Consider the following 23,966-nt stretch of genomic DNA (forward strand, 5'->3'; position numbering starts at 1 on the left):
GACGTTCCCAGCCTGTTATGATGACGTGGCACGCTACAACGTGATCATCATGACATGTGTCCTTGGGCTTCGTGTGTAAGAGACTGCAAGATATACCTGCTAAAATACCCTTTTCTACGTGAATAAAGTAAGTAGCTGGATGTAAATGTGTACGGTTATACTGAAGAGTGTTTTAAATGTATTTGTATTCACTGTATTGTCAGTTTTTGTTTGTTGTGTGGCGGATTTGATTATGTTGTCTAGCATGTATGGTGCTGATTTCAGTTCAGTGGCAAAACCTGTTTCTTTAACAGGACAGATGTTTGCAAAACATTTGTCATGTACAGTATGTGTGGTTATGCTTAGTGATTAGACTGTTTGTCTATGCTGAAAAATCTCATAGAAACTCACAGTATTCCTTTAGTTTGTATATTTTATGTGTAATGCTTGGCAACCTTATTAATATTAACAGTAAAATTATGAATCACGTGTTTACTTGTCAACTTACTTTAGCCACCGTTTATAGCATTAGCTAGATATTTAAATGCAAAATTAATAATTCCTCTGGGTTTGCACAGAAGGATTAAAAGTAAATCTGAATAGTTAAAAATACAAACATATTTGTAAAATTAATTTTAACATAAAGAACAGTATTTGTGACGCTAGCGGCAACCAACAGAAAAGCTGACGTAACCAGAGGAGTTTGTAAGGATGGTTGCTAAGGCGTTGCTAAGGTAGCCTGGCTTGTTGCTTGGATGTTTGTCATAGATAAATACACAAGATGTCGCCTTGGGGTTCTAATGCTGCGTTCCAGGCAACCCGTAACCCGTAACTCACGAGTTCAAAACCACGCCTCACGACTCTGAACTGGGAGTACATCGATCTAGTACGAGTTCACGGGTGGGAAGTCACGGGTTTGACTGCCGTTCCAGTGCACTTTCACCGGTAGAAGGTTGTAAAAACACGAGTTACGGGCTGCCTGGAACGCATAAGGTCGTGAGTCGTGGTTTTGAAGTCGTAACTCACGGGTTTAAAAACCTGCCTGGAACGCAGCATTAGCATGCGTCAAAACCGCCGCCATCTTGGAACAGGGGTCTTGTCATAGAAAGTAGCTAGGTAACGCTGCTATCTCCGCCTGTACTTCGAATTTATGGACAATGCCGGACTTTTGTGCTGCGTGTGGATGTTAGGGCTACTTGCACTATGCAGTATAGTTAGAAAAAGTAGATTTTCGAAATATCAAAACTTAATTTTTTTTTCTGGACTCAATGCTAAATAAATACATGTCTGACTATTCAAGCGAACCAAAAGAAAACCAAGAAAATAGCATTCATGGCGATTTATGGTGATTTTATTTACGTTACATCATTGCGTACAATGACGCTGATGCAGGGCTCCCCTGTTTCAAGATGGCGGCTCTATTTCACGCATTCGTTCCAATGAACTGCCGTAGACAAGGCGACATCTACATATCTATGGGATGTTTGGAAGGTCTTGTTTGGTTGCTCACTTGTTCTAATTAGCTACAATGTGTTGCTAGGGTATATTATTGGTAGCTATCACTAAGTAAGTAATAGGGTGTAATTAATTACACCACTTCAACAAAGGCAGTGTCCAAATACCCACACTTGCATTCTTGGCCACTTAAGAGCGCATACACACAACAGGAAGTGCGCAAGACTGTCCCATTTTCGTACAGGGAACATTTCACAAGACTTCTTTTTAAGATGTAAAATAAATCTTTGGTGTCCCCAGAGTACTTGAAGTGCTAGCTCAAATTAACATATAGATAATTTATTATAGCATGTTAAAATTTACATATTGTAGGTGTGAGCAAAGATGTGCTGTTTTTAGGTGTGTCCTTTTAAATGCAAATGAGCTGTTCTCTGCACTATCCAATCACGGCACTGCCATTTAAGGGGTAGTATTATCCCCTTATGACATCACAAGGGGAGCCTTGTGATGACCTATTTTTTCACACACTCTTAGAATGAATGTGTTAATAACAACACATTAGTGTTGATTCTGAGACAACACACTAAATGCGTTGTCCCAGAATTCACCCATCTATGTGTTATTATTGAAACGACAAATTTTGTGTTACTTTTAACACAACTTGTGTTATATTTAGGGATGCACCGATAGGATTTTTTTTTGGCCGATACCGATTTAAACAGACAACTTCTGGCCGATGCCGATATTAAACACTTGTATGCAATACAGTTGGTCTATTAGCTAGTTTATTTCTGCATCAAATTATTTTTACTGAACATGGATTGGATCTAATTAACATTCAACTGACCAACATAATAAGAGAGGCACAAATTAAGCTAAAACAAATATAATAAGACAGCATGACAACCTTCAAAGGTGGTTTTTGCTATTCAGCATTTATTTTATTAACAACATTAACTCATTTTTTACATATAATGGATTTCTTTATGCAGTTAATTAATAAACAATCGGTATCGGCCTTTCTCATGCTATTGCCGATATGCCGATGGGTTCAAATTCATCAAAAATCGGCCGATGATACATCGGTGCATCACTAGTTATATTTTAATACAAAATCAACACAAAATGACACATAATGTGTTAAAATTACACATAATGTGTTAAAAGCTTAACGCACAAAGATGTATAAAAAAATTAACACATCCTTTCTAAGAGTGTATGCTTTCAGAGAAGGTTTACGAAAGCAAAGTTACTGGGTTGTTCTTTGTAATATTTTCTAGGTTTATAGAAGTACTGGAAACCCAATTATAGCACTTAAACATGGAAAAAGTCAGTTTTTTATCGTATGTCCTCTTTAAATCTTGAAAAGTGCAGTGCCCTTTACCCAAACTATCTCGAATACCGTTTCGGAGCGTATCCCACCATGCATTATGTTCTGGATGGAAATCGTGAGACTTTTTCCTAAACCTCACAAAATGTTCCGGAAACATTTTATTGTAAGTTAATAAAAGGATATTACAGATTTGGGTAGTAAAGCGGAAAGTGTTGCACATTTCATTGGTGCAAACATTGTTATGTATTTTGTAAAACATCTGCAACTGCTTTTATTACATAATTATTACATATCCAGGGACTACTGAATAAACAATAAACTTTAATAAAGCTAACATGCACAAAGATGATTTTTTTATAGATGTAAATAATTATTCAGATGTTAATTTTAGAGTGTTTATGTGTTCATTTTATTTGAAGAAAAGCTTAAAAATATATATTTTAAGTAGCCCAAATAAAAACTAATACGTTTTGGTGGAAATTGCTACCACTACCTAGTTTGACATTTTACACTTGCTAAGTGTGTCCCATCGGGTGAATTATTCAACTTGCATGCTTGGGATCTTCACGCCCACTAGAACACTTGAGCAAAATACAGGAAATACGTCATGTAAGTAGTCAAGTGGTCAAGTGCAAAGACCGCAAGTGTGGGTATTTGAAGACAGCCATGCAAGCTCATGCCAGTGTTGCTGTGTCAGACTGAGCTGTATTTTGACCACACTGTTTACACTCAACCTATAATGATGATTTTGGATAATGCGTTAGCATGATGAATTCAGGAGCCTTATGCACAACATAATTTTTGAGCCAGCCTCTTCTATGCACTGCCCTGGTGTAATGCAGTTCCCAATGCATCATAAAATCCAACCACAGGTTGGTTTACATTATACAACCAGCTCCGATATGCAACACTGTCTCAGTTTTTACAGTAAGGACTTTAACAGTTCTCACTGTAAACATTTCTTTCAAGCGGTGAGCTCACTTAATAGGGTTTGCCAACCACTCTTATTCCCAGCGGTATAAATCAAACTGCAGCGCATTGAAATGCGCAGACCACCTGTGCAACGGTTTTTCTGCTTGACTTCCCCACAAAAACCCACTTTTACCTCCCCTTCATCAACACCCTATGGACAAAAACACCTGCGTTGGACAACTCCCGTCTCCCAAGAACAACAAGAAGAGTCACGCTTTATTTTTTGATCTGCGTTTAACCGTAACAGCTGCGGCCTCCATTGAACATGCATCATCGAGGCCTGATAAAAATCACAGCTCGTGCGTGTTTCGGGGAATTTCTGCAGCGGCTGCTGGCAGACCCGTGCCGTTCAGTTATCTCTATCACGGTAGGGCACGGCAACTGTAATAACACGAAGGGCAAACTTCTTTCCCTTGCTGTCGTTTGAGGAACAACAAGGAGGCCTGTATTTTGACTAGACGGATACCTCACACCTAGCCGTAACAATGAAGCAATGACAGGCGAGCGAGAAGCCGGTGAGCTACTGTAGGTTATTTCAGAACACCTGCAGACAAGCGCTGTGCTCCACACCTCTCGCTGATAAACAATCACAATTTAAAAATGTTTACAAATTTTGCTCTAATATAAGGTGTATACAAATGGGTACAAAAAATATAATTATTAGAGAAAGTAGACAAAGTGTTTTTTACCTTTTTTACTTCAAAGCCCCCCTATTGCACAAAACAATATTTGAAGACCCCCCACTCAGTAATTTCTTCCCAGTAGAGTATTCTAGAGCTTGGCATGACTAGACAGATGTATATTCATTGTAAAAAAATAACCAAACAGTAAAAAATAAATTTAATTTTTTTATGTTTGTATTTTATTTTTAATATTTATGCTCCGATCCAAAAAAATATAGCAAAAATAACTATTGGTTCATATATAAAACATTAAATATTGGACATTGGATTTTAATTATATATATATATATATATATATATATATATATATATATATATATATATATATATATATATATATATATATATATATATATATATATATATATATATATATATATATATATATATATATATATATAATCCAATGTCCAATATTTAATGCCTTAATTTTAAGTCATCTTGGAAATCTTTTGAGGCCCCCTGTGGGCTCAGGCCCCCTGGTTGAGAAATACTGTGGTGGTGGTAAAGCTGAAGTATACACATATTTTTAGATGTACACGGGGGTCCAAGTATGGTGCACTTGATGCAAATTTCATCATCTGAAATTTTGTACATTTTATGTGTAGGTCACACATACGCCTATATGAGAATGTAGTATGTAGACCAGGAGATGAGATGCGCGTACGGTTGCGTACATGTAAAAAACCGACTATACTCCTGGCTTTACTTTCATAGGCGATCAATAATTACAGTTTTATTCTGGTGCATGATAAAACAGGCAGGAAAAGAATTTGGAGACCGAAGTGTGGGCTCTTTCAACCGGGCTAAGCAACCATCTAGAACACTGTACCGGCAACAACTATATAACAACATGCTAAAAACACTCCTTAGCAACCGCACAGAAAGGCCCTGGCAACCAACCACAAGTGCATATGCCACATATTTTTCTTCATATGGACATTTGTGGTACTTTAGATGGATGGATAGATTATATGGACTCCCCATCACAGGTGTTTGTACTGGACAATGACAGAGTACAGAATGTATAAACAAAGTGTTGAGGTCACTTGGACTGTTTTGGTAAAATTGGTGCTCCTACAAGAAAAATGTTATGGCTGAGCGGTTGCTCTTTCATTCCTCTGAAGACTTAATGGAATTAAGCAAGTCCATACACAGTTTGGGAGACACGTGTGAGATTCCTCTTTTCCCAGAAGACAAATATGAAAAGCCAAAAGTCTACATTTTTTTCATTTAATCTCATTGCAGACTGTACGTAAAAGTGAAACCATTTGAAATATTAAACAGATCTTTCCTATGTGTCTGGTTCTCTTGTACAGGCTTATTTAGATTTTTGAGTCACCCCCTGGTGGTGGTAACACTGAATCACAACAGGTGAACATTTCCAGGCCATGCTTTTCCTTCGGTTTATCCACAGAGTATCACTTGGATCACAAAGTTGCTTAAATCTTTGTTTTCTCTCTATTTTTCAGACATGGCATTGAGTCACCTCAACCTCCTGCGGCCAGTGATGTGCAGACTTCTGCCCTGTGTCATGAGGACCCCCTTTGTGGCCCACAAAGCAGTCCCATCCACGCCCCCTGCAAGCCGTGCTGTGGTTCTGCCGAATTATGTTCGCCATTATGCCACAAAGAAGAGTAAAGGCAAGAACGGCTACTTTTCCTTCACAGAGCCACAACAAAGGACTTATATCATAGGGGTGGGATGGATATTTTATTTGTTTTCTGTAGTAGTGCTTGTTTAGGTTCGCTCAAGTGAGTTTTGAGCCCATATCAAGGGAAAGAAATTCCTGTCTGGCCTCCAAATTCTGCTTTCATTTGTAATTGCTAAGACAATCAGCCAGCATGCTGGTCACAGTCCATCTCCATCCCTCTCCTTTTGAAGCTATCAACGATGAAGACATTAATGTTTCTTCTTTCTTGTTACTTTTTTGATGTCAGTGAAGGCAAAAGCACAGACAGGCAAAGTGAACATCAATGCGGCGTTGGTGGAGGATATTATCAGTCTGGAAGAGGTAAAGGAAGATATGACTGCCGTCTTGGCTGCCCTAAAAGATGACTTCAGTCGTAATCTCAGCATCCGCACCTCACCAGGTCAGGAATTTGCAATGCATATGCATAATTGTAACTCTGTAGTTAAATTAAATTATTCACTTTATTATTTTGATCAGAATGGTGTTGTGGTCAAGTGGATTCAAAATGTTTAATGCAAGCATAAAGTACAGTAAAATATTTAAAGGCATCATTCATCAAAAAAATTAAACTAATGGGATGTGGGAGTAGATATTCACTACCCCAGTCACCATCTGCTCCCATAGTTACCAGAAAGCCCTTTGAGCTTCAAAATGACCCAAAAGTGTTAAATAAATAAATATGCTTTAGTTTCCTGAAGATATTTACTCCTCTACTTTCTTGTTGTGCGTCCAATGAAACCGTCTATATACTATCTGTCATTGCTGAGATCTTGCATATTCACATATTCAAACTTGCATGTTGTGTTTGGCTCCAAAAATGAATTTACCATTTTTGATATCAAACCTGCTTAAGCAAGTCTTGATGTCTCACACTGAATTTAAAGGGACTTAATAATGTAAGTGAGTTTGCATGAGACTAGAGAGGTGTTGTGTTTTGTTACCTCGTCCATCCACATTTGCACTTGTTCTGCACATGACCATTGTTGCACAAGGTGGGGTCATTTAAACTGTTTGTGACCCTACTTCCTTTAAGTACATACAGGTCAACTCTGTTTACTACAGCCCAGTCTCTAAAAACATGGTGATAGGCCATTTGGGTCTATAATACCTTGAAAAAGCTGTCCATTAGCATAGCATCCCAACAGATCAAACCCTGATTTGCTTTGGCTGGATAGTGGCTAGCATCATTTTATTTAAAACGTTCAAGGTTTTGCTGGATAGCATGGCTTTATTATCCCCTACCTGTAGTTGCAGTATACACCTTTTGGATCCAAGAAGCATTTTTTCCATTGATAGGCCCATGATCTCATGAGCACAGATGGCAGATTTTAAATCCATGGGGTCGCTTTGCTTGTGCCAGCAAAGGAACTGCCATTTAGATGATTGGGGAAGATAATGGATGGCTTTCTTTAGGTATTACAGACATCGGGTCCAGCTTGGACATCCGGCTCTATCCATGCAATGACTCAGGTCAGTGACGTCTTGCTTTGAGCAATTGATTGAATCATCTGGGTTTTATTAAGTGGTGAGTTTATTATGAAGGACAGGAGAATCACCTTGGCCAAGGAAAAGAGGTTGGGAAGGGATTAATGTGGTGACCCGGTGTCTGGGCACATTGCACAGGGATTAAAGCCTGTCGGTCTGACCGCTGTATAGGATAGCGCATTTGGGCTTGGATCTTTACAGACGTACCTTCTCCTGTTCCAGATGAATCTGCCATCGGAGAACATCGCTTCATTGGCCCATTTGTATTTTGCCAAACACCTCATCTGAAGAAGAGGCCTCGGCTTCCTTAGGATAATTCCTCTAATGTGTTTCCAACAGGGGCCTCAAACCGCCGTCATTGGACTTTTTTTTGCATGCAAGTGATATTTGCATCACCCCAGCTTCATTTCTGTATACCGAGTAACCTTTAGGTACTTGAATTGGATAGGGGCAACAGGTAGTACCATGACCAGGAAGAGCCCATTTGGCTAATAGCTTCCCTGTTGAAGGTTTTGTTAGTGGAGGAAACAGCAATATGTTTCATGGAAGTGTTAGCAGATGTTAACGCTTCCAGGTAACACACGTGTGCGTGAACACACAAGCTGAAATGGGTTCCAGGGCCAAAGATTTGCACTACGAGCTCAGACTCCTGTCAAACACTGAACTTTTACTTATGACTGGATAAAGGTTTGGTTGAAAATTATATATCGTCTGTAATGTAATGTCTTGAGTACTTGATTAGTGTTAATATGTGACCCCTGCTAGCATATTGAGTTGCGATGAGCAAATTTTCACAAATTTTTCACGTTCTCTATTAAAAAGTCATCAAAACAATATATGATTGTTGGAATCTGACAAAAAATGACAGAGCTACTAACACCTGTTTAAAGTTAATAGCAAAGTCAATTTTGAGAAAAATCAAGTTAACTCTTTCACCGCCATTGACGAGATATCTCGTCAATTAAGAGAAAACGCTTCCCCGCCAATTATGAGATTTTCTGTCTTTCCGCAATACCGCTATTATCCACCAGGTGGTTCCGCAACTTATACAACCCGGAAGTAGCGCCTCATGTGAAAGAAAAAGAACTCCGTGTATGTTTCTGATCTCTATCAAAAGTCCTTCGCAAAAAATGAATTATCTCAGCTTTTTGCTCAATATTGGGTGTTTTTGAAGAAACCTACCCATGTTTGAGGGGTGATTACAAGAGAACTAATGAAGGAAGGATGAAACAGTTTTTTTGTTTGAAAGCAGAGGGTCTGTTCTTTCATCTGATATATTGTTTGTTTATATATTTCAAGAAGAACATTTTCTGGAAGGCATTAAATTTTGTGAAAATCATGGCGCTGGCTGGCAACTTTTTAAAAAAAACGCTGGCGGGGAAAGAGTTAAAGCTTTTATTTGAATGTTCCAAAACAAAATCACAGCGACTATACCTTAAAGCAGTGTTTCCCAGTTCAGTCCTATGTGCAACCACTCCCAATATGTTTTTGATGTCTCCCTATATACGGTTTCAGCAACATTAACAAACGTTTTTCGTGGAACATGCGTAACTTCCGGTAAACTCCGCATAGAATCAATAACAAAGTCCTTTTAGAGTAGTTTATTTCTGATAACAGGCAAAATAAACAACAAGTAGATTACCTTAGTTCAAATCATAATCAAAGCGTATCGATAACTACACTTAGCTAACGTTACTCTGTAAAATGTGTCATATATAATGTATACAATCTTACCTACAGATCAGCTGCCAAAATTCCCTTCAAATAGCGGTAACCCATGATTCCCGTCTTCCCACGTCTTTAGGAAATCAAAAACATTTCTTATTTTCGCCTGGATATTTGTTCTAGAGTTTAGTTTGGACACCAGTCAAACCATTAAACAAACAGAGACTGAAAGTAACATTCCACTCAGACACGTAATCGTGTCACCGCACGTGCGTCCGACGAAACCGTCTTTATAAAACGCCTAATTTAACTCATCACCTTGTTGGTGTATTAATTAGGGAAATTGTGTATTAATTAAAGTGTATTAATTAAAGTGTATTAATTAAATCTGTAAGCTTTAATATTTAAAAAAATATAATGTGCCCTCAATCTTTTTATCAAAAACGCAAATCTTCTCTCCTCCTCCTCACAACGTTCTCTCTTTACTTCCGGTATGGCAGGTGGGCAGGGTCTGGGAAAAGATTGCAGCGATGAGCAAATAGCAACATGACCCAACTTCCAACGCTTCAGTTAATTCTCAATGGACGAAATTCAAGTCCAGCCTTACCTTTTATCAATTCAGAAGCCGTTTCACTCTGATATACCTCACCATGGGGAAAATAAGACAATCGCCACTTCTGTTTGTTTCATGGGGAGTTTCAAATCCCTATTAAAGGCGCTCTAAGGGAATCTGTGTGACATCACTTCTTGTTGACGTTTGAAGTGTTGTCAATTAAAACGGAGCTTAGCTAACTCCTTCCCTCCCCCTCCTTTCCGTGCTTTCCAAACGAGGCATGAACACACTCAACCCCCACTCCCAAATCCTTCTTGTCGTTTATTGGCTGGAACACTTTGTTGTTTCGTGGTGGTAGGTTTGACCACTTTGTTTTTGTTGCAGTTTGTGGAGCCTGGGATGTCTGCGCGTTTTTTTACCGTGTGTTCAGGGGAGAGGCAGCTAGCAAATAGTGAGAAGATGTTTACTGTATAAAACAAAAAAAAATTCTGGCCTAAAACGTTTGAATTCGCTTAGAGCCCCTTTAATACCAACACATTTGCAACATACCAAGTCAAAACCAATATCTATAGGAAAAATATATGTTAAACTTTTTTCTTTCTTTTATTTTTTGAGTAATATTGCGACAGATAGAATTAAGATCTATTGTAATGCAATGATGTAATATAAGATCGTTTTTGTGTCTTATTGCTCTTTATAACTCATTTAACATTAATTTGGTCCCTCAATTTATTATTGTTATAATTCTTTTAACATCAAACAAGTGCTTTTCAACTTTTGTATTATGCCTATTTTTTTTATCAATTTTTGTCTATTTATGCAGCATTGCAGAATCATTTATATCAGTGGTTCTCAAACTTTTTCAGCGTGCAGCCCCCCTTGTGGCCCCCCTAAAGAAAATTTATGACAAAAAAACTGTTCTAAAACTCAACTTTTAATTAAACAAAACAAATTGAATGATACAAAGTAGTGCTGTTGGTTAGTAGCCTTATTTTTTAGGTTTAATGCCACAGAATTCATGATAAATTAATTTATTTTATAAAATGTCATAAAACTGGGCCCCCCTGGCACCATCTCGCGGCCCCCAGTTTGAGAACCACTGATTTATATCAGCTTTGTTATGATTTATATAAAGAGCAATCTTTCATAGATAATTACATTTTTAGAAAAAACTTTTTGAAAAACACTTTGGAAAAGGGAGTCGGGCCGACTACCAAAACACACTTGTAGCCAATCAGCAGTAAGGTGCGTGTCTACTAAACAACATCGTTGCCTGGGTTGCTTTGTGTGGGACGGGTCATTCAAAAAATCTATGCACTTTATTTTAACATGGGTTTGAAGTCAAATGACATCAAATCATATGCAAATAATTTTGAACTTACTGTTGGGAATCAGGGTTTTTAAGGCACATATTTGTTTATTTTTAAACCAAAAAAGTTGCACAATTACAGCTTTAAAATGAAATCCATTTACTTCGATGTGTTTTTTTTTTAAGTAACTGTATTCAAGCAATGTAAGTAAAATATATTCTGGTTTTATTGTATGTGGAGAATGTCTAATCTTGAGTGTTGTCTCTAAGCAAAAAGGCACATGCAGGTTCTCTCGTATCTTGAAAGATCAAAGTGCAGAAAAAATGATTCACTCTCTCAGATGTGTGCTGTAAAGTACGATAGGACAGAAGAGAGGAAGTGAGGAAGACATGAGCATTGCTATGTGAGGTAAGGCAGATGAGGGAGGGAGACATGCTGGTGAAACCTTTGGATACTCTTTGGAGAGTGAGGGTAGAGGTGAGTTGCTTTTATCCCTCAAAGAGAAAAAGATGTATCGCCACAGTCAAGACAGCAGCTTTTTGCAACATGTCATGTATTAAGACAGGTTAGGAAAGGATACAAAATGCAGGAAAACATTTAGTGAGGCATTACGTTTTTATCGTATGTATATTGGGCATGCAATGTCAGAACAAACTGGCATTCTAGCAAATGTTTATTGAGTTGATATCAAATGACTTTCAACAACGGGACATACTATTATGTTTGAACTGGAGATGTGTACTTGGTTTTTAAAATATTGTATTGTATTGCACTAGACCCTGTTACAGCCCACGTGATCAAATAGCCTGCGCGCGCATTTTGGCAACAAATGTTAGTGTTAGTAACTCAGAAAGTTTATTAAAACTGTCTAAAAGTGTCTGGTTGTTGCGTTTGGTTGCACTAATATAATATACTAATATACGTATATATGTATTTGGCCACTTTATATTTGGCCATCTGCTAACGTCTTCTTTCAACTCCACTGTACTACACGGATCTGAAAGCTTTGTTGAAAAGGTTGATAGTCAACTTTTTAAAATAACTTTTTCTATCTGTGTTGCTTTAATGCTGATTCTACCATACTTCCATTGCCAAACTGTGCGTGCATATGTTGCTTACGTTGCATACGTCTATTATAAGGTCATATGTGCACTCTAATTTTAACAGTCCATGTTTTGTGAGGGTCTTTGTCCTGTGGAAATTGTTAAATGATGTATTTTCTGTGTTTTGATAGCTGAATGATAATCATTCGATACAAAACAGTCTGTTTAAAGCTCTGGACTTCCAGCCTTCGCAGCCTCGATTTGAATTCAAAATGGCGGCAGGCTGAAATATCATAGTTCAATATCAGTGAATATATCACTGGCTCACAATAAATTTTACAATAGTAAAATATTGTGTAAGTCATGTTTTCCACCTGCAGTATTTGTTACATTGTTGATTAGCAGATGTATGTTTAAGAGTTTATTTGCAAAAAACCCAAATGCATCTTTTGGCTGCTTGCTCAGTGCTTTGTTCTTGTGTGGTCTGTCTTGGTTGCCTATAGTACCAGATGCAGCTACACTAACATTTTACTCAAAGAAATTATCATCCAGATGAACAAAATATTGACAAAGAGATCTTGTGTTTACTGTTAATGTAGTCTCATTTACCTGGCATGGCTGAAACTGTCCAAGATGTGTTTGACTGACAATGTAAACTGATCAATCAGTGTGCATTTTGTTTATGTAATTATCAGAGATGTGTGAAAATTAATCTAAAGTCTTTTTTTTGTGATTTACTGTTTTCTACATAAAATCATCCTCCATAATTTAAAGCAGTGGTTCTCAAACTTTGTTAGCGTGCGGCCCCTTGTGTATGGCGCATCCCTTTATGACCCCCCCCCCCCAAAAAAGAAAATGTATGACATTAAACATTTAAAAAAATTAAATTTAAATGAAACAAAACCTATTCAATAGGGCTGGGTATCGATTCAGATGTTCCAGATCGATTCAATTTCGATTCACAAGCTATCAAATCGATTCGATTTCGATTCTCGATTCAATTTTCGATTCAAGTGGGTAATTAATAAAAAGAAATTAAAAGCCACAACAGTATCGTTGTTGTCTTGCTTGCGAAATCTAAAATGCTTCCATACCTCTTACTTTTTATGTGAAGGTGGCATCAACGTCGATGAAGCACCTAAAACCGCCATTTTAAGCACTGAATGAAAGAATGACAGGCTCCTTGGTAACATTGCGCAAGGCAAAAAAGAGGGTGACATCTAGTGAAGAAGACTATAATTAGATTAACGTTAATCTTACATTCAGTGTTTGCAGAAAAAAATATGAAAAAAAAATCGATTCTGCTCTTTGAGAATCGATTCTGAATCAACCACGTTTAAAAAAAAAATTAATCAAAAAAATTGAATATTCAATTATACAATTTGGTGCTGTTGGTTAGTTGGTAAATTTTCTGAGATTTAATTACACAGAGTTTATGAAAAATGTATTTATTTTATAAAATATAATTTAACTGTCACACCCCCAGTTTGAGAACCACTGATGTAAAGGACATTCGGCGAGTAAGGTCATGTCAAATATATCAATGTGAAATCAATGAATGAATTAATATATTAATGCTGCTTATCTTATAAATAGATAATGAGAATTTAGCCTGAATTTCACAGGCAGGGTCACAAATATTATATATGACAATAATAGACGGCATTCTTCATAGTTTGTTTAGTCATTCCAAACACAAGCTAATTTTGAAGAAATTTTGGTTTCAGTTGTTGGACCAGCGTGTTTCTGTTTTGGCCCAAACTTTTGATTTTGCAGAACCCCTGTGGTATTAACAAAGGATTGTGTTCCTATGTGTTCAGGTGCATTGGACCACATTACAGTCACCACAAACGATGGCAAGTTTCCCCTCAACCAGCTGGGCCAGATATCCATGAAGTCTCCACAGCTCCTTGTGGTCAACATGACCAGCTTTCCAGAGGTAAGGCACAAGGCCACGCGTCATTTTGTAGAAGAACCTCACACCAGACCGACACCGTTGCACGCAAAGTCAAGCGCACACACCTCAAAAACCCTATTTCTGCCGCTGAAACCTGAGTGTGATGGACTCTTTCCAGCCTGAGAATTTCAGAGAAATTGATTGATTGTAGGGGGAAGCCCTTTGTTCTTGGAGAACGATTGAAATGTAGGCCAAGAGTCTGTGGTTAGCTGTCAGAGGCCAGGAAATGACCGCAAAGTGCCCTCTGGAACTCAGACCTGGGTTAATGTGTGATATCTCCATCTCTTTCTTTATGTCTTTCTGTTTTTTCTCTCACATCTCTCCCATCACCACTCTCACACTCTGATATATACAGGTCTTGCTGCCTGATGTTCAGATAAACCTAATGAGATTAATGCGCTCGTCTCATGGCCTATGTCCACTTAATGCCAAAGGCTCTGGTTTCCTTGAGGGTCTGAATCCTGGCTATCTACTTTCCTCATCCATCCTGGGAGCATATCCATATATCCAGAGTTATCTCCAAAATTTACCCATTTCCTCACCCTCATGTCGATCCCAACCCACATGCCAGAAAAGCTGAATATTTAAAGAATTTCCTTTCATATTTTCATGTTTGGGTGAACTATTCCTGTAACTTCCCCTTTGGTTAATGACGGCTGGGTCGACACGTGTTCAAGTTATTGATGTAACAATTAACCAATTACAGATGGATTTTCCTACCTATTCATCACTTCTATATTAACTTGATACAAAACAAGACAGTATTTAACAGTATTAACGGGTCAGTTTTCATGCTCTGATAACTATAAGGCCAAATGCAGCTGTTTAGGGTGTCAGGAAAACTGGCCATTACCTTACGGGCCTGCAAAAGACAACACAGAGGTGACTGGCCCGGACCGAAAGCAAACAGTTTTGTGATTATTCTAATCCATTACACGCTTTCAAAGGAGAGGCCATTGTTTTCCAGTCATTCATTAAAGGGCCAGAGAAGGTCCGGCCTGTTTGAGAAACACCAGTGGCTGTTGTGTGTTGTGGTGCAGACGGCAGTCATTAGTTTTCCCTCCCTGTGTGCCTGTGTGGGATCCGCGATCATTACAAAAGTGTTTTTTTAGCTCACTGAGCTGACTTTGAACCCTAGCTTTTTAATCACAAGTACTTTTTGATATACATATTACCCAGAGCAGTGCAGGGTTTACCGTAAAACTGGTATGTAATGATGGATGAACTTTACACAGAGAATGCTGCACACAGAATGGCTGCATGAGTCACCCAGTCAGGCTGTATGTGGAAATGTGGAGTCTATCGGTGATGAATTTAAGATTAGGGGAATGTGTTCATTTACATGCATCTCACAGAAATCTGTACTTAACAGTTCTTGCTTAAGCCCTTTTTTACATACAGATTCTAAAAAATGCAACAATGTGCCCAGGATCATTTAATTTTGGTCAATTCACACTGCCAGTGATTGTCTGGAATCTGTGCATGCGTTTACATAAAGAAAACTTAATGGAAAACACCAGAGTTTTTCAATATTTTACAATGTTCTTACCTCAACTTAGACAAATTAATACATACCTATCTTTTTTTAAAGCGTGCACTTTTAATCTTTGTACAGCGTGTCGTGAATGTGTTAGCATTTAGCCTAACCCCATTCATTCCTATGGCTCCAAACAGGGATGAATTTAGAAGCCACCAAACACTTCCATGTTTTCCCTATTTAAAGACTCTTACATGAGTAGTTACACGAGTAAGTATGGTGGCACAAAATAAAACTTTTGTTTGGAGCCATAGAAATGAATGGGGCTAGGCTAAATGCCAACACATTGGCATGTACAAAGATTTAAAGTGCAAGCATTAAAAAAAGATGAGTATTTATTAATTCATCTAAGTTGAGGTAAGAACATAGTAAAATATTGAAAAACGCGTGTTTTCCTTTAAGTTTGCTTATATGTGATTTTTCTCTCAACATACAGCGCTCGTATGCATTTAAAAGAGCTGCATGATAATTATGTAGTTGCGAAGACACCTGCATCATTGCAACGCACTCCTTACGTCAGGGTTTCCCAAAGTGGGGGTTTACGAACCCCTGGTGGTTTGTGGGGGGTTGCAGGGGGTTTGTGAATCAATTACAAGTCATAAAATGTAAATAATCATTTTAATATTAAAGAATCTAAATAAAACACAAAACACTAACAAATAAGTACAATTTTATTTGTTTAATCTGAATGTCATATGCCCATTACACAACACTACAATTTGTCATAAAACTCATGCAAAATGGATAGATATGTATACCAATTTAAGAAAATTACCAGATGAAGGTCCAACACGTTAAAGGGGGTCACACACCAGGCTTAGATGTTTACCTAAAATCAGTGGTGGTACTTCAAATAAATAATTTAGGTCACTTAGAGGGTTTTGCATCTGAGCGCTTCATATATAAATGTGACCAAATTGAGGAGCAGAAAACAACAACAAATGACTTACTGCTCAATATGCAAAAAGTCATGCATCGGCCTTACCCACCATCCAGACTTTTTGTTTTAAACAACTGTGCAAACCCTCTACCCAAGGTAAAAAGAGAGGTAAACCAGGTTCTGTTTTTTTATGTCTATAATGCTATCAATCAATTGAAAAAAATTACCTTGATGTTCATTTACAATACAACTGCATTTTGGGGGCCTGAAAGCACGAACACTTGTTCCAAAGTTTTCAATAAAGATACCATTTATTGTCTGTATAAGCTACCAAAATTCGATTTCATGAAAATGTCATGCATCTGTGTATTATTTGTTAAAGGGATAGTTCACCCAAAAATAAAAAGAATGTCATTAATGACTCACCCTCATGTCGTTCCAAACTCATAAGACCTCCGTTCATCTTCAGAACACAGTTTAAGATGTTTTATATTTAATCCGAGAGCTTGTTGACCCTTCATTGAAAATCTACGTACGGTATACTGTCCAGTGTCCACGTCCAAAAAGGTGATAAAAACATTATCAAAGTAGTCCATGTGACAGATCAGTGGGTCAGTTAGAATGTGTTGAAGCATCGAAAATACATTTTGGTCCCAAAATAACACCAATTACCTGAGACTAAAATCACGTGACTGCAGTGACGTGGATGACGTACGACGCGGCTGCTATCTGGTGCGCCCCAGCTGGGGTTTTTTGTGCCCCGGGCTTCGTTTACAGTCTGAGGGAGACGCACGCTGTAAGTTTGAAAAAAAAACTTCGCAAACATGTCTGAGGATAACGTCATCCGCGTCACTGCACTCACGTGACTTAAGTCTCGCGCATGTGCTTCACAACAGACGCGGAAGAAAAGACAATGCCGAATAAAGTTTTTGTTATTTTTGGACCAATATGTATTTTCGATGCTTCAACACATTCTTACTGACCCACCGATGTCACATGGACTACTTTGATGATGTTTTTATTACCTTTCTGGACATGGATAGTATACCATACGTAGATCTTCAATGAAGAGTGAAGAATATGAAGAATAATGGAAGAATAATGGCATTATTTGAAGAATAATGGCATTATTTCATTTTTTGGTGAACTATCCCTTTAAGACATGCATAATAAAGCATTTTTAGCTGTTTCCACAAATTTGTGTGAATGGGGATAGTTTTGACAACGTCATCATTTGTACTCAAAACACTTCTGTTGTTGCGTGTAAGCAAATCCTAACATTCAAAAGTGTAAGATAAGAAATGGGCCGAATATGTTGTGTTATACTGTAAGTGGCAGTTTTTCATTCTAAACAAATCCAACATAATTATCCTTAAAACCTAACCCCCCATGATGTATTCATGCTACACTGCCTGCACACAAGTTCAGAGTGTATTCTGAGGCTAATCTGGCCACAGGAGTTGTAATAGGTTATGAGGTGAACAGGCAAAAACCCCCGACACAGGGTCACGGTGGGTCACCGCCTCGCGCTGCAACCTCTCAGCTCCATCCCAAGGGACCCGTCGCTGACAGTGCCCGGCGGCGCTTCCTACATCACGCACTCCAACCGCCCCACCTCCCCAATCCACTGGCCTTCTCTCTGGATCTCCATCATTGAGAGATGTTGCCCAGCTCCTTCTGGATCAAAGGGGCCTGGGGTCGGGGTACTCCGCAGAGAGGAGAGGGTGGTCTAGTGAGATATGAGGGTTGTGGAGATACAAAGGGTGTTCGAGGGGTTGCAGCAGGTACCACAAGTCCAGCTGGCTGTCATTAGCTCAGATGTTTATGTGTGTGTGTGTTTGTGTCCTCAGGCTACAGCAGCCGTCACCCGTGCCTTACAAGAGAGCAGCATGGGACTGAATCCGGAGGTTGAGGGCACCATCATCAGGGTGCCTATTCCCAAGTGAGTGTTTTACTGCCCAGGGCCTTAGTCCCTATGACCACTCTCACCTTTCCTTTTAACGTCACTTTCTACACTGCTCTGTTTATTTTCTCTGGAGTTCCCGTCTTTCTAGCTCACACTATGACTGGCTGTTTCCCTTCCTGTTTGTCTGTGCAGTGCTGATGTCTGTAAAATGTCTTTGTTGTGGCTTATTACTAAGGCAAGCATTAGTATTACCATTGCTTTTACATGGAATTAGAAAAATAAACAAACCCCAAAACCAGATTTTTTTTAGTTATAGACAGTATGTAAGAAGAGGACAGGAAAGTACAGGCTGGAGAGAGGGGTACAGGATCTGCAAAGGACCTTGAGCCGGGATTCAAACTCGCGTTTGCCGAAAATGCATCTGCGTCATATGTTGAAGCTACTAACTACGACATCGGCACTGACAGAGTATTAAGCTTTTAACATGCAACTCTATGCAGATCTTTTGAATATGAATAACATTTCAATAAGAAATGTGTGTTTTTGTTTTTATAAATTAGATAGTCAGCATAACAAGTCGGTCACTGATAAAACATGGGGAAAATCCCTTATTTTTACATTACAGGATGGACAAAAGTATGTCATAGATAATTAGATGTGGGCTCTTTTGACTCAAGCCAATAAGCGACCACAAGACATCCTAGTAACCATACAGCAGTGCACCAAAAACCACTGCGAGCACCAGGGTTCCCACAGGTCCTTGAAATCCTTGAAAGTTTGTGAATGTTGGGGTGAGGGAATTAAGGCCCTGGGAAGTTTATAAAAATATACATACATAGATACAGGTCATTAAAAGTGCTTGAATCTATTTTATGCAAGAAGTTTTCTTAGAAAAAATCCATATTATTCCCTGTGTACTGTAGTGTAGGATATCATAAAAATTTTAGACTTTTTAAGCACACATGCTAAATGCTTTAAATGCTTATATCTTCTGTATGCAAATGTTGATTTATACCAAAATGCTTTTTTGCATAGTTGTGTTTGACACATGAAAACGTCTCGAGTTACATGTAACTGTTGTTCCCTGAGAAGGGAACAAGACGCTGCGTCTCCCTTGCCATACTTCCTGCGTCCCTGTAACACCGTCTTTTGCAATATTTCAGATAGCGATATACTTCCTGGCTCCCGCGTCACCTTGTCTTTGTCGTTAAGTCTCACCATTGGTTGAATTTGATACACACATTCAGATGCACTTTCCCCTGGAGGTGTCCCCAAAGTGTCACCACAGTGACGCAGCACGAGTTCCCTCAAAAGGGAACTGTAACAATCTATCTTAAAATGTAACTCGATGTAACCTTGCTCTCACTTAAAATGTATCCCCCCATTTAGTCCTTGAATTTGAGGGTATTGGATCTGGAAAAACCTTGAAAGGTCCTTGAATTTTAAGTGACTAAGGTGTGGGAACCCTGGAGCATCCTTTTCGTTTTTTTATCTTCATTTTGTGCAATTGGCAGACGCTTTCCACCATGTGACTCACGGTGCATTCTAGCTATACATTTTTCTACAATGTATGTCCCCTGGGAATCGAACCCATGTGCTTTTGTGCAGCTAAGCTGTGCGCTACCTTTGAGCTACCTTAGCAACCACATAGCAGATTAACATGGTGAATAGGACAGCAAGACATATTGAAATGACATTACAGAGATGCATATCGCAATATGTATACTGTAATGGTTTGCAGTAATTAAATAGTTTAAAATGTTATGTATAGTCAATGTTTTAGGTACAGATAGTAGAGTGATGCTTTGTTTTTTTCCCATAATAAATAATGGGAAATGTGTATTTTTTGTTTTTTATAAAATTTTATTTGATTTTACGAACTTAAAAGCATTGTCATTACCGCACTTTATAGCACATTATCACGTATTGCAATTTTCTTCAATATTATGCAAACCTAATTGTAAACATTACTTTAGCTTGGCAAAATATAAAAATCCCTTTTCTTTTTATCTGTGTTTCCTCTTTCACAGTTAGAATATATCTAAAATGACCATTATGTTTGCTTTAATGTTTGTCAAAGCTTTTTTCACGATCCATTCTCGGTTTACTTTACATAACATATGAAATCCAGAAACTCCACAGTGGTTTTGAATCTCTGACCTCCGCTGTCTTCTCCTGCCAAGCCAAATAGTCTCGCTGCACAGCTTTCATTCAACGAATCACAAAACTCTTTGATTACGAATCTGCGCGGCAGCTCCAGCAGCAGGTGCTTGTCTGGCAGCTCGCGCGGAGAGGCCGAACGTCTCGTCCGTAATCAGCGCAGCCTCCTCGCATGCATTTGCATTTCTAAAGAGCGCAGGAGGATTGATTGGCTTGGAATCAGTAATTATGAACATTGTTTGTAGTAAACAGACACTACACTTGGACTGTTTGCAAATGGCTTGCAGCAAAATGCCAATTATAAAATGGAGGAACTTCTACACCTTTTCGGAAATTGGATGAGAACAACCGTTCGTTGATTGTGTCACAAACTTTTTTGTTTAGTTTTGTCTAAAACAGAGGTGCTATCCAGCTCGTAGTTGTTTACCTCTTGCTGCCATGTCATAAACAAATCTGTCAGCTTTGTTATGTTGCAGTAAATAACCTGTCTAGACTGCAGTTTACTCTTAACGCAGACGGTCGGGTGTGCTTTAAATGACACGTATCCAAAAATCCACATACTATAGAAGGGGAATGCTTTAATTAATATTATTATGAACTGAAATGATTCATGTAATAGCTACTTAAACCGTATTTCTACATCCAAGGGTGACTCGAGAACACAGGGAGAATCTGGCGAAACTGGCCAAGCAGTTCGGCAACAAGGCCAAAGAGTCACTGAGGAGAGTTCGCGCCAACGCTGTCAATCAAGTGAAGAAGTCCAAAGAAGGCGTCTCTGAAGACACCATTCGCTTGATAGAAAAACAGGTGATACGGATGATGCCACAGTTTTGCACATCTTTATGCTAAGCATAGTCATAAAAGTTGACAAGAATTGCATATAGCTTATTTAAAAATAATAATAATAATAGAGTTTCCAAGAATAGTGTATTCTAAGGTCCTGTGTCTGTTTTTTAAGGTCCCCATGAAATCAAAACTTGGTTTATTAATCCAAGATAATATCCACTCAAAACTTATAGCACACGATAACCCAGAAACTGCAAATCATTTTGACAGGTGCAGTTTAATATTACACAAAAAAGAAATATAAAAATGTATTTTAATAACATAACATTTATATTTACAAATGATTAAACCAAATAGCGTGTTTGTGAGATTTGAATGTCTTTTCTTATCTTAAAACTGAAAGTAAACGCGTTTTCCACACGGATGGTCTGCATTGTTAAAAATGAGCAAATAAAATACTTCAAATCAATATTTAATCTTCCTTACCTTACTTTTGATGTAAATAGTCGCGTAATAAGCTGAATAATGTACAGACAGCCGGGTGTATTACACTGAAGGGGCTTATTTCACTATAGCAAGACCCTTGGCTTCACGTCACACTATATGGGTTAATTCTGCTATAACATCCTGCTGCCTATACATTATCTCTTACATAACAAACCTTTAAATGTCGCAACTGGCCAATCAGAAAATTCCAACGAGCCTTGTAATAAAAACAATTAATCAGTGTCATTATTTTTTGGTTTAAAATTCACGTTCTGTCACAAATTGAAAATGTACTTGGTGGTGATCATTTTCTGATAATGTCAGTAAAGACAGCTTGGGCGGGAGCATCCTTTAACTCCGCCCCCTCCGACTGTCATTCTGCTACTACTTCCATTTCTGAATGAAACGCCTACTGTTCTATATCCAATCAATTCACGGTGCAAAACACAAGCCACGCCCACAATTTTCTTTGTGTGATATTCTGTTTCACTCAGAAATGCGTCACAACATGGAAGTAGAGTCGATCGCGACTTTAACCGTACATTCACACGGGGCGTAACCGTTAAAGCTTCCCATTCACTTTTAATGGGTGACGTCATGCATTGCCGAACTGAATTGTGGATCCGTCGGCACCGCGTCAGTGCCATTGCTCACGGCAAAAGTTGAACATTTCTCAACTTTTCAAGCGGCAACACCTGTGTCAGCCAATCAGATTGCCTTATGTAAATAACCTTGGCAGAGCCAGCCAATTACATTTATGGAAGACCAGAGCATGTTCTGTGGCCACTGTGATTGGCTGTTGGCCACGCTTCAGACAAGCCTTCCTTCAAGCTTTAATGCTTTCACCCCGTGTGAATGTAGGCTACTGTAAGTTCACCGGGACCTAAAACTTATTTTTAGGTCATTATTATAAACTTACGTATAACCAAAACCCATTTAGATTTCCAATTCAAAAACTTTGTCTATCAACCAGTGATAGAAAATGTTCTTGTGTAAAAGGGTTGAATGTACAAAATCACATATCAGACAAGTCACAATGATCTAAATAAAACATCTTTAAGAACTAAAACTATATCAATTAATAAAACTATTTGGCCTTTGGTTCAAAGTGCAGCTGGAATAAAATAATTACTGTAAGCTTTCTTTTGATCAGCATTTTTGTTTATCTCTAATATCTCCAGGTTCAACAAATGGCAGACGGTTACGTGACAGACATCGACAAACAGCTGGCAACTAAAACCAAGGAGTTACTTGGTTGATGACAAACACAACAACATCGCCTTGTTTGTTTCTGTGCTCCGCTTGTGACTCAAACAAAATCTCTCTACTCCAAACAAAAAAACACCTAATAATGGCAGTGATGGAAGCAAGTGCCGAAAGTATTGTTTGTGCGTTTTCCTCACGAGTAAACAAATGTTAGCATGGCACGTCAGGGGCTTATTGCGCTCCTTGCGTTCACATCTTCAAACAAACAAATGGCGGACAAATGAACTTTTAATGCGATTTGGGTAACTCCTCCTAATCAAAGCGATGCCACAAATGTGGTGTTTATGTAAAAAGCACTGCACTGATTGTAAACTGTGGTTTGTACAGGATGGTGAAAGTCACACAGGGTGGAGAGAAAATGCGCACAACAACATGCATTATTTTTTTGTATTGACTAAAAATAAAATGTGTCCGTTTGTTGTACTGGTGCCGTAGCCCCTCAGATGTCTGTGTGCTTTTTCCAATAATTTTTTCTTATCTTATGTTCTTTTAAAGTTGATGATTCTGATGTTTCTATAATGTAAAATATCATTGGTATTCCCGTTACTGTATTAGTTTCAGACAAACTATTCACATCTTTGTTGAAATTTTAAAAAGTAGGAGACTTTAAATTTAATAAAGGCTTCAACTTTTATTAAAGATCGTAATGTGACATAAAAATGACCAAATAACACAGTTTAGTTTGAAATTCCACATGCAACACAGGAGAATGTAGTATGTAGCCCAAGAGATGCATTGCATTTGTCGTAATGCGTATGCGTCGAACGCCTGCGTAAGTAAGGGATAATGTAGAGGCAGCTGGTAGTTATAAAAATAA

General features: G+C 38.3%; 1 protein-coding gene across 2 annotated transcripts; it reads left to right on the forward strand.

The window, feature by feature from the left end:
• Nucleotides 1-12: 12 nt before the first annotated feature.
• mrrf (mitochondrial ribosome recycling factor) lies at nt 13-23,631 on the forward strand. Of its 2 annotated transcripts, XM_065290311.1 has the most exons (8): nt 44-127; nt 5,742-5,796; nt 5,895-6,065; nt 6,363-6,515; nt 13,992-14,110; nt 18,396-18,487; nt 21,259-21,418; nt 23,065-23,631. In XM_065290311.1, exons 3-8 carry the CDS (start codon nt 5,897-5,899, stop codon nt 23,140-23,142), a joined length of 771 nt encoding a protein of 256 aa, XP_065146383.1. In that variant the 5' UTR covers nt 44-127; nt 5,742-5,796; nt 5,895-5,896; the 3' UTR covers nt 23,143-23,631. The 2 variants fall into 2 exon arrangements, with proteins under 2 accessions (XP_065146382.1, XP_065146383.1); XM_065290310.1 differs by lacking the exon at nt 5,742-5,796 and having other exon boundaries at nt 13-127.
• The last annotated feature ends 335 nt before the right edge of the window (nt 23,632-23,966 follow it).

Source organism: Paramisgurnus dabryanus, chromosome 10 (genome assembly GCF_030506205.2).
Source record: "Paramisgurnus dabryanus chromosome 10, PD_genome_1.1, whole genome shotgun sequence".
NCBI classification, from domain to species: Eukaryota; Metazoa; Chordata; class Actinopteri; order Cypriniformes; family Cobitidae; genus Paramisgurnus; species Paramisgurnus dabryanus.